The sequence below is a fragment of the Pteropus medius genome, unplaced genomic scaffold (genome assembly GCF_902729225.1).
Source record: "Pteropus medius unplaced genomic scaffold, Ma_sr-lr_union100, whole genome shotgun sequence".
In the NCBI taxonomy this organism is placed as follows: domain Eukaryota; kingdom Metazoa; phylum Chordata; class Mammalia; order Chiroptera; family Pteropodidae; genus Pteropus; species Pteropus medius.
Genome location: NW_024349227.1, coordinates 2,961,590 through 2,971,665, shown reverse-complemented (window position 1 = coordinate 2,971,665; position 10,076 = coordinate 2,961,590). Strand labels below are relative to the sequence as shown.

At 52.1% G+C, this 10,076-nt stretch overlaps 1 protein-coding gene across 3 annotated transcripts in view; it reads left to right on the top strand.

Moving 5' to 3' along the window:
* The window catches only part of OPTC (opticin), a 10,928-nt gene extending 2,138 nt beyond the window's left edge, over positions 1-8,790 (top strand). The window contains exons 1-7 of one of the 3 annotated variants that reach the window (XM_039881876.1): positions 7-1,226; positions 2,515-2,762; positions 3,507-3,642; positions 5,196-5,354; positions 6,135-6,337; positions 7,472-7,567; positions 7,974-8,790. In XM_039881876.1, the coding sequence (XP_039737810.1) occupies positions 2,532-2,762; positions 3,507-3,642; positions 5,196-5,354; positions 6,135-6,337; positions 7,472-7,567; positions 7,974-8,144 (996 nt within the window). In that variant the 5' untranslated portion in view covers positions 7-1,226; positions 2,515-2,531 and the 3' untranslated portion in view covers positions 8,145-8,790. Of the gene's footprint in view, positions 1-6; positions 1,227-2,514; positions 2,763-3,506; positions 3,643-5,195; positions 5,355-6,134; positions 6,338-6,531; positions 7,568-7,973 lie in introns of those variants that run through there. The other 2 variants (XM_039881875.1, XM_039881877.1) reach the window with 2 other exon arrangements.
* The last annotated feature ends 1,286 nt before the right edge of the window (positions 8,791-10,076 follow it).

Below are 10,076 nucleotides of genomic sequence, written 5' to 3'. Positions count from 1 at the left end.
GGCAGATATGAGCTCTGCCAAGGCCATCTGTTATGAGGGCAGCAAGACTCATTGTCTCAGAACTCCTGGGGATGTGGGGAGGGTCATACGAACAAAGGGGAAATCTCTAACCTGAGAATCAAGGAATCTAGGAGCTGGCCCAGGCTCTGTGTGACCTTGGGCAATCACCTCACCCCACTGGGTCTTGTTTCTCCATCTGTACAATAAGGAGTTTGGATTAGATGATCCTTAGGGGGCCTTGCAGCTGAGATTCAGCATCTGGCTGGGGGAGAGAGTAGGGAGAAGGTACATTACTGAAGAATCTGGACAGACTTGCAGGCTGGCAGAATCCTGGGGAGACACAACACCTTTCCCCCACCCTATCTTCAGTAAGGCCTGCCTTGCAGAGCCTGTAGCACCAAGCAAAACAGAGTTTCTCCCTGTAAATACATCTTGAGAGGATTCTTCTCAGCTGCGTGAGAACCTCACATAATGCCTCCTGGTGTTTGTGATCAGAAGTCCTCTCTAGGGCCCAACCTTAGCAGATTTGGGGAATATCTTGTATCCTCCTTGCCATCATCTCCAGAGAACCTGAAGTTGGCTTTCAAATCCTACCTCATCCTCATTCACCTCTTTGAATGCCCTGGTCTTCAGTCCCTCCCTCCCGTGATTTTTGTTTAGTTATGGTTCCCATGTGGGGGCTCCAAGGGGTGGGCAGTGGTCGGGGTGCAGTTGCTCTTAGCCCCTTTAATCCTTGAGTTCCATTTATGAAGTCAAAGCATCATCACTCTCTAGCTGGAGAAGAAAGCTGGGAAGGCAAGCCCCCACCCTCCACACCCCACTGCTGCCTTCTCTGAGAATAGCACAGAATCTGAGGGGCGGTGACCTCTGAGAGGGTAGGAACTGCCTACCTCCCCAAAGGGGCTGGGACAGTGAAAGAGAGAGTACAGAGAAAGAGAGGGAGACATGAGGGCGGGAGGTGGGGAGGAGCTGGGAATGGAGTAGGCAGAGGGAGAGAGAATTCCCTGGCACCAAGCACAGGAATGGGACGAGGACCCGCTGAGGAAGGAGGAGGGCAAACAGCTGGACATCAGAAAGAAGAGAAGTCTGATTGGCCACCACTCGCCTGCCCTGGCCAGCTTCCCGCCCTCCCCAGGCAGCTGTCCACTGCACACACCTTTCCATCAGAGTCCACACCTCTCTGGATGCTGTGAGGCTCCTTTGGAACCCAAAGAATATACGGAAGGGTAAGGTTCTGGGTTTGAGAAGGTAGGCACATTGGTATGCAAATGGGGGAAAGAGTTCTGGCTGGAGTGGGGGATCGGGTGGGAGGAAGAAGAGAGTTTAGGCCTCTGGGCCAGACATAGGAGGACGCTGTTGGGCAGCAATGACTTAGGACTTTTCTTAAAGATTTTTTAAAAATTATATAATGTGGTTTGGAGTCAGATGTGGGAGGCGAGATGAAGAGACACCTCGTGCTACTGCAGGGGACTTACCCCTTACCCAGCTAAAATTAAGAAAGGGGGAGATGCTCCTAGAAATTCATGCAACTGGCTTTGGGGAGGCCTGAATTAGCAGAAATACACTGGGTACCTCGAATCACACGGCACACATTTCTTGACCCATCTTCGCATGCGTGGATGAACTTACATGAACAGTCATACACGATGCACATCACATATAGACATAATCACCTGTGCACACACACAAAGATGTACATGTGCCTAAGGAACTTTCCAGGTGTGTAGACACTCTCACAACCACACACAAAAAGTTCTTTTGTTTCTGTAATCATTTGTTTCTAAAGAGAGGTATTTATAAGTATATTTTATGCGCTAACATTCTTTTTTTTTTACAGTGTATGTCAATTTGTAAGCCCAGGTCCCCTAAATGGACTAGGTGTTCCTGGAACTAGGCTTATCTTATTCATTTCTGTACCACAGAGACAAGTCCAGTGCCTGGAAAATAATAGATACCCCCAAAAATGTTTGTTGAGCAAATGCATGAATTAACGAATAATCTTTTTAAAAACCACAAGACTCTTCGATGTTGGAGTTTCTCTAAATCTAGTTTAGTGACTAGTAGTTGTACTCTGTGTGTGTGGTTATATAAGAGAGAACATCTGTATAAATGCGTAAGTGTGTGCCCACTTAGTAGAAAGGCGTGTAGTCAAGGGGACGTGTGTGTCTGTGTGGCGAAGGAGGCAGTGTAGACGAGGGGACATGTGTGTGTTTGCGTGGAGATGAGTAAATGAGCCTGTGTCTGCACGTGCCCGTGAGTGCCAGAGCGTGGGTGAGCATGTAGAAACTGAAGTGGAGTGGCGGTGAGGGGCTGACAGGAGACAGAGCCCTAACCTGTAGGGGGCTTGTACATGTAATGAAGGCGTGAGTCTGCCCGTGTGGGGGTGGGAAGTGCCCTGAGTTTTTGAGCCGTTTTCACAAAGCTCAAGAGACCCCTGTCTCTCAATGGCAGCCCTTCCTCCTACCCACTCTTCGGGACTGGATGCTGAGTGATTCCCCCCCATTCTTATCCCAGCCCCACCCCAGAATCCCATGAGGTTCCCAGCCTCCCTGAGCCTGCTGGCCCTGGTGCTACAGGAAGCGAGGCAGGCTTCGCTCCCGGAGAAGGAGAGAAGGAGGAGAGAAGAGCAGCCACAAGCGGCAGGCGATTCTAATGCGGTTCTGCTTCCCGGGGACTATGCCCTGAGCCTGGACAACTATGACGAGGTCATTGACCTGGGCAGCTACCAGGAGCTCACGGACTACGGGGACCAGGCCCCTGAGGTGAGACACGCAGCACTCCGGCTGCACCCCCTGAAAGAGACTGGGAGCCACAGGCCAGGTCCCTCTAGTGCTCTGTGTGCAGGTGTCTCAAGCCCCCATCTCTTTCTCTAGGAGGAAGAAATTCTTGTCCCTCCATAGGAACTTGTCACTCGGATGGTACTAAGAAAGAGGACAACAAATCCTCAATTTCTTTGCCCATTCGTAGCAAACTTGGTGAGACTTTCCTTAGATTTCATACACCCTCCCCCTGCCTTCAAGTAAACCATACGCCATGTCGCACTGGGGCATCAGCGACGTCCTCATATTCTCCCTAGAAGAAGAAAAGCCACAACCCTCTTCATTCTGAAGGTCTCGCTCAGCTGCTCCTGGCCTTCGCAAGGGCCAATCTGAAGTCTGCACTTGCTTAACGTGTGAGCTTGTTCAGCGCAGGGCACGGGGCAGACTCCAGCCTGGAATCTGGAACTGTGGACATTAGCTCTGCCACTAGCTTGGCCACCAGCTGGCTCTGTGATCCCAGTGCCTCCCACCTATGGGCCCCAGTTTCCCCATCCATGTAACCACTCTGTTGGACCAGATACTCTCCGAGAAAGTCCCTTCCTTGCTCACTCTGTCTGTTATCCCTTCCTCCTTCTCTACGGTGACTCTTTGCAAGTTTGAAATTGGTCACTGAGGTTCCCAGAGTCCAAAATTAAGTACCTCAGGCAAAAAGTGACTTAAACCATGTGCTATGGGCTATGTCCACAGGCTAAAGGGACCAGCCTGGCTCCTCCAAACGGGATCAGCTCCACTCAGAGCACAGTGGCTCCAAGGACACCCTCTTCCAACGCGACAGTGACCAGGCCTGCTATGCTGGGCCTGCCGGTTTCCCCAACCAGCCACAGTAAGTTCACGGCCACAGGTCTCGGTAGCCATAGGTCATAGGCCACACAGCCACGACCCGGAGCCAGGGGCACCGAAGTAGAGTACGGTCATGGTTAGGGAGTAGAGGGTCAGAGAGAGGAGGGGAAACAGCCATGGTAAGAACAGAAAAAAAAAAAAAAAAATCAAAGGGAGAGCTGGCTGTCAGTAATGTTTCTGCCTGAATGTACAAATTGGATAGGAAGCTGAGAAGTGCCAGAGCTCTGCTATGCCTAGCGAAGCCACCCTACCTTAATTAACAGCGTCACTGGGGGAGGAGGCTGAGTGGTAATTAGATTAGAGACAATTAAAAGCCTGTAGAGAAGAATAAATAACTTTGTGGCTGTCACTTGGCATGGGGGCACATGAAGCAGTCATACTGCTTTTCAGCTTTTAAAATCCTGCTGAGCAGCCCCTCCCACTCCCAGATGCCCTCCTGGAGACTGGGATGCTGACACCTCTGGCAGTAAGGGGCTGGCACTCTGCTGGGAGTCGGAACTGAGGCGGAGGAGGGATGCATTTATTCCCAACTTGCTTGCCTTCAGTCCCTGTCCTCATCTTGAGATGCTTTCCTCCGGTGGCTCTAGAATATTGGGCCTCAGCAGATAAAACCCTTCAGTCAGGAATCCATGACCTCTCAGAGCTACAGAATCCCAGCCTCAAAGGGGCAATAAAGGCCTCAACTGGACCTGCCATTCAAGGCCGTGGAATAAGAAGGGTGCTGGGGCGCTCTCTGCTCCACCTACACTGTCCTGTCACTGCTGGTGAGAAGAGCTGCCTCTTAACCGTGAGGCTGTGTCGCTGCTGACAGAGCCCCCTGGCACTGGACTAGCATGTGGTCTCCCATAATCTCTGTCCCTTGTAACAGCAAGTAACGGAAACTGCCCACACCATTGAGTTGTACGAGCCAGTAAGGTCTTCCTGACTTTTTAAAGCCAATCTGTGTTTGATGGCCTGGCCTAACTCTCATGACCACTGACCGTGGACTGAGAACACTGAAGGCTGAAGGGCTGTTTCCCAATGGAAAACTGTGATGCTGGCACTGTAAGAAAGGTAAATTAATTCTGGGCGAGCATCGTCCACTCCACCTTGGCTCTATTATGCTTCTGGGAGCCACATGCAGCTTGTCTAACTTGTTGCCCACAAGGCAGCTGGGAGGACCAGCAACCATTGACCATTCCACTCAATTCTGGCTTTATTTCACCTTCATTGCACCTTGAACCAGAGAGGATGCCTATGGAAGAGATTAATGGATGTCCTAGAAACACCCACATAGGCCCAGGAAAACCTGCACAGGCCCAGGGTCTGATGAGAGCACTAATAGGTTAGGACAGGATAGTAACCGAGGGTGGATCTGGGAGCAGCCAACAATAGTGCCTGGGTGCACTGTGGCCATCGGTAGCGGGCAGCAGCCTGAGAGGACGCAGATGGCCCTGGCTCAGATACTCCTTGAGGCGAGGGCTGTTGGTCCCGGAGGCTGAAGCGAGTCTGACGGGGTGGGGGCATCTCCCTTTGTTCTGTCTTCCTCCGAGCCAGGCCTGCCCACCTGTCTGGTCTGCGTGTGCCTTGGTTCCTCCGTGTACTGCGACGATGCTGACCTAGAGAGCATCCCTTGTCTTCCCCAGACAACTGCCTACCTCTATGCCCGCTTCAACAGCATCCGCCGCATCCGGGCTAGAGACTTCAAAGGGCTGAGTATGCAAGGCCTTGGCAGGAGAGGAGCGCCGGCCGGCAGAGGGAACCCCCGGGGCCCCTCCCTCGCCACCTGCTGTGTGACGTCACCAGACACAGCGCCCCACATGCATTAGCCTTTCCCCATTGGATTTCAATCTCTCCAGCTATCAAATAGATACAACCCAAGTCTCTCTAATTACCTTCTTTGACGATTTTAGATGGCAGATGTGGCCTATTCTCTCATTTGTTCTCCCAAAAGCTGGGAGCTGGGAAGGGGCAAGATATGATCAAGGCTACATTTTCAGAATGTCCCAGGAACTGTAGCTCTGTACCCTCCTGGCCTCTGGACAAGACCATGCTAAGTCTACTCTGTTCGTTTGCTTGCTTTGCTCCTTTATGCCTTATACCCTGTCTAAGATAGGAGATCTGGGCTCTAATCCAGATTCTGTACTAATTACCACAGCCTTCCAGGCCTCAGTGGTGGAGGATGGGGGTGGGATGGATCCAGGGGTTGATTCCTGGGCCTGTTGGGTCTTGCCCTCAGAAGGTGTCTACCAAAATGATCCAAGGGAGATAGACAGCACACAGAGCAGAGCTCCAGGGAAAAGTGCTGCAGAGTCTGAGGGCTTTTCCAGGGAGTCCTGGTTTTTAACATTATTTCTTCTGGTGCGGACCTGGTGCAGGTGGAGAACTGGCTAGCATTCCCTATCTTGAGAGGGCTGGAGCATGGTGGGGCGGCTCCCGCAGGGCAGGAAAAGATGGTGTGTCCTGTGTCTCTCTGGTCTCCCTCGCACCCCTCAGCAAAACTGAAAAAGATTGACCTCTCCAGCAACTTCATCTCCACCATCGACGACGACGCCCTCTACCTGCTGCCTGCTCTGCAGGCTCTGATCCTCCCAGAGAACCGGCTGACAGCTCTGCCCAGGCTGCCTACGGGCATCGAAGTCCTGGACGTCCGCCTAAATCGGCTCCAGAGCTCGGGGATACAGCCTGGAGCCTTCAGGGTGAGCCAGGGCCTTTGATCGATCCACAATCGATCACCTGCCGCCCACACCCACAGCCACAGCCACACACGCTTCCCCACCCCACACCCCACACACACACCCCTTGCCCTCATGGGGTAGCCCTGCTCCAGCCCTGTTCTGGGGTCTGAAAATCAAACCTATTTTTTCATCTGTTCCCGTTTGTTTTATTAAAGGTCTTTTTATTGCAAGAACCTGATTTCACAAAGGAAAAGAGTATTTACAACACACCATCCCAAGAACCTCTGTGAAAGGAAACTCAGGCCTCTTGGGCCTGTTACTGGGGGTGGTGTCAGAAACCAGGATCGGTGACTTTCCCTCTCCCTCTTTGGGACACAGTTTCTTGGCTTCCTTCTGTGCACCTGCTCTGTTCACCTCTGTACACCAGCGTCCTCTGCACACACAGCTTCTGCTCCCCTGAAACTTTGGCTTACACATGACTTGCAATAGTGCTGGCTTCCGCCCTAACTCTACAACTCCTTTCATTTCCAAAATCCACCACTAACTGACTAATTACTATCTTTCTATGATCAAATTCTCAAGAGAGACCATCTGCTTGGTCATTGGCTAACCAGTTTTGATGGGAAAGACTAACATATGGCACTAAGATGGCCTGCAGCTACCCACTCTACAGAGCTGGGAAGATTCTGGGGTTTAGTTCCTACGAAGAAATGAAGAGGGGTGCAGACAACATTGCCACCCAGCTCTGTCTCATTCTGCTGATGTGGGCACTTTCTGAGCATGCTCTCCACAGCTGCTCCAGGTTTAGCATTTGGAGACTGTTCGTTCTGGAAAATCCCTTCTCATAGCAGAAAGGTCGAGGCTGGGCTGAGATGTCCATTTGTCCTTCCTCCCTCCCTGTCCCCCTCTTCCCCACTCTACGTTAACAGCTGACAGCTCCTGTGTACTCCCCCAGTGGGAGTGAGTGCTGCGAGCTGATAGGAGCCTAGGCACACCCTGTCACATCCGACATGAACCTCAGTGCATGGCTGGGGTTCAGGAGGCCTTGAGTGAATGAATGGGGTCATGTCAGGCACTCTTTTCTGCCCGGGTCCTCCAGCCCCTGCCAGCCTCCCACACCTTTTCTCTACCCGCCTCCCCGCACCCCACCTCCAGGCCTTGGAGAAGCTGCAGTTCCTCTACCTGGCCGACAACCTGCTGGACTCCATCCCTGGGCCTCTGCCCCTGAGCCTGCGCTCGCTACACCTGCAGGTGAGTGGCCTCCCCAAGAGCATGGCACAGAGCACAGAGGGCAGCAGTCAGATACACGGAACACCCTTAGGCAGCTGTGGGGTTTTCTCTACTGAGACCTTATTGGAGACACGAATGAGTCAGTCTTGTCCACAGCCTCAGTTTGATTTCCTCCCTTTTCTTCTCTTTAAAACAGCCCCTTCTCCCTTCACATCCTTATCCCACCACACCTGACTCCTGTTCCTTTGTTCTTTCCCGGTCTCTTCATCCCTCTGTCTCCGCCCAGCCTCCATCGGTCCCCTCTTCTCACCCCTCGTTGGGTGGTCTTGGCCTTAGGTACCTTGGTTTCTCCAGTTGTAAAGGGGAGCAGAGCTGGTGTGGATATCTGATTGAGCCTTCAGTGCAGCCATTGGTGTATTCTTTCCAGAATAATAGGATAGAGACCATGCAGAAAGACACCTTCTGTGACCCCGAGGAGCACAAGCACACACGGAGGCAGCTGGAAGACATCCGCCTCGACAGCAACCCCATCAACCTGAGCCTCTTCTCCAGCGCCTACTTCTGCCTGCCACGGCTCCCCATAGGCCGCTTCTCCTAATGCACCCCTTCCTCTCCTCCCGGGTGGAGCCCTTGGAGGACCACCAAGGCATGGCCTCCAGCCATAGGACCCAGCCCCTACCTCCAAATGCCTTTCTTCCAGGTGTTAATCAGCCTCATTATCTAGTTGTAGAAATCAACCCCCCACCCCCAACACACACTCTAAATGTGCTTCAGAAGCCAAGTCTGCATTTCTTCATCCTCTTTCCTTAACACCTTATGGTTCCTGGTTCAGAGAATAGCAGCCTCTGCAGCAAAGCTCTTTCCCATATTACCCACCCCTCCTGCCCACACAGAATGCCAGGGAGGTCGCAGGAGAGGAAGAGGAGGAGAGAGCGAAGGCGCGAGGGGCAGGAGCAGTGGTGTGCCGGAGCCAGCTCTTACTGCTAGGTTTGCAAGAACCAATTATTAAAATTTGCGGAATTTCGCAAGCCAGTTGTTAAACACTGCCATTATTAAAAATTAAATTACATAAACGCAATTAAATGTATTATGTTGAAAGCAAATATAATACATACTCAAACTCATCGTTTCCCAATTATTTTACTATATTTTACTATTAGCCATGTTCTTGAACTGATTTATGCCCATGGGGTCTGTATGGTAGAAACACTATATACTGACATACAAACACTGCTCGTCTCTTCCCAACTCTGCTTGCAGTGACACCAAACAGGTAGTTTGAAATGGGCCATGGTGGAAATATTTATACCGTGGGTAAACGCTACGCATTGGAATTTTTTTGGGAGGGAGGGGTGGAGAGCTGGTTGTTAAGTATTTGCGGCACTCCACTGAGGAGGAAGAACAGCTATTTAAATTAGCCTTCTCCCAACCCCCAGGCGCCCCACTGGGGGAAGGGTGGGCTTTCCGCGGGGCTTTCTTTAATTACTTGCTCTTCCTAGGCCAGGGCTTCCTGTTGGATTGGGAGGCAGCCATTCATAAGAACGGAGAACTGACGTGACTCTTCACCTGGGTGCCCTCCTTGCAGTGCTCACCTGTTCCAGGTTCACCTGCCAGCCTCTGAGCAGGGCTTAGCCAGCCATTTCCTGGCCCTGGGGGTTTCCGTTCTTTCCACGCTCTCTTCCGTGTTTAACCACCAGAGGGCAGCCTTGCAAAGATAAATAAAATGCGTAGCAGCGCAGTTACTCTGGTGTGTCACACGTTGACAGTGTGCAACATGCCCTCCTTTTCCACATGGAGCGTAGAGTCTGGTGCGGAAGACATGTGTTAAACGAGCAACCACACAAATAATCACGCTATTCTACTCATAGTAAATGCCACAGAATGGATATGCAGAACGCCATGAGAACTTAGAGGAGAGGGCCCAACCTAAGGGTTCAGGACACCTCAGAGAATCACGCCTAAGCTGAAACCTGAAGAAGCGATAGGAGTTAGCCAGGACCTCGGTTGCCATGGTAACCACTCAAGGTTGCAGGTGGTTCCTGAGTATGGACAGACAGGGGTGTCTTGCCCACACGGGAAGGAACCCACTCCCCTGCCTCTGTCTAGCACTTCTCCACATGCTTTGGATCCTCAGACAGTCCAGTAAGCAGACAAGCCAAGGATTAGTCACATTCCTCAAAGGAAGACATCAAGAAATTGCGAAGATCTAGCACTTCCCTCAGCTCCCATGCGGCTGGCTGAGGCTTAGACCAAACCTTAGCACACAGACTGCCACCCGGAAAGAGGACATCTTCGAGGCTGTGCGAGGTGTCCTCACGTGGCTGCTGTGGTGCCCGCCCTCCCGGAGGTCCGAAGATTCCAGGACCCCCGGCCCAGGGGAGGGCGGCGAGGGCAGTCGGCCAGCACCTCCTTGTCTTTCAGAACAGTGGAGGACAGTAGAATTTCATGGCAGTTAAGTTCCGGCCTGTTCTGTTCCTCTTTCTGTCTTCAAAGGAGCTTACGATAGCAGGAGGGCTCCCTCCCTCCCTCC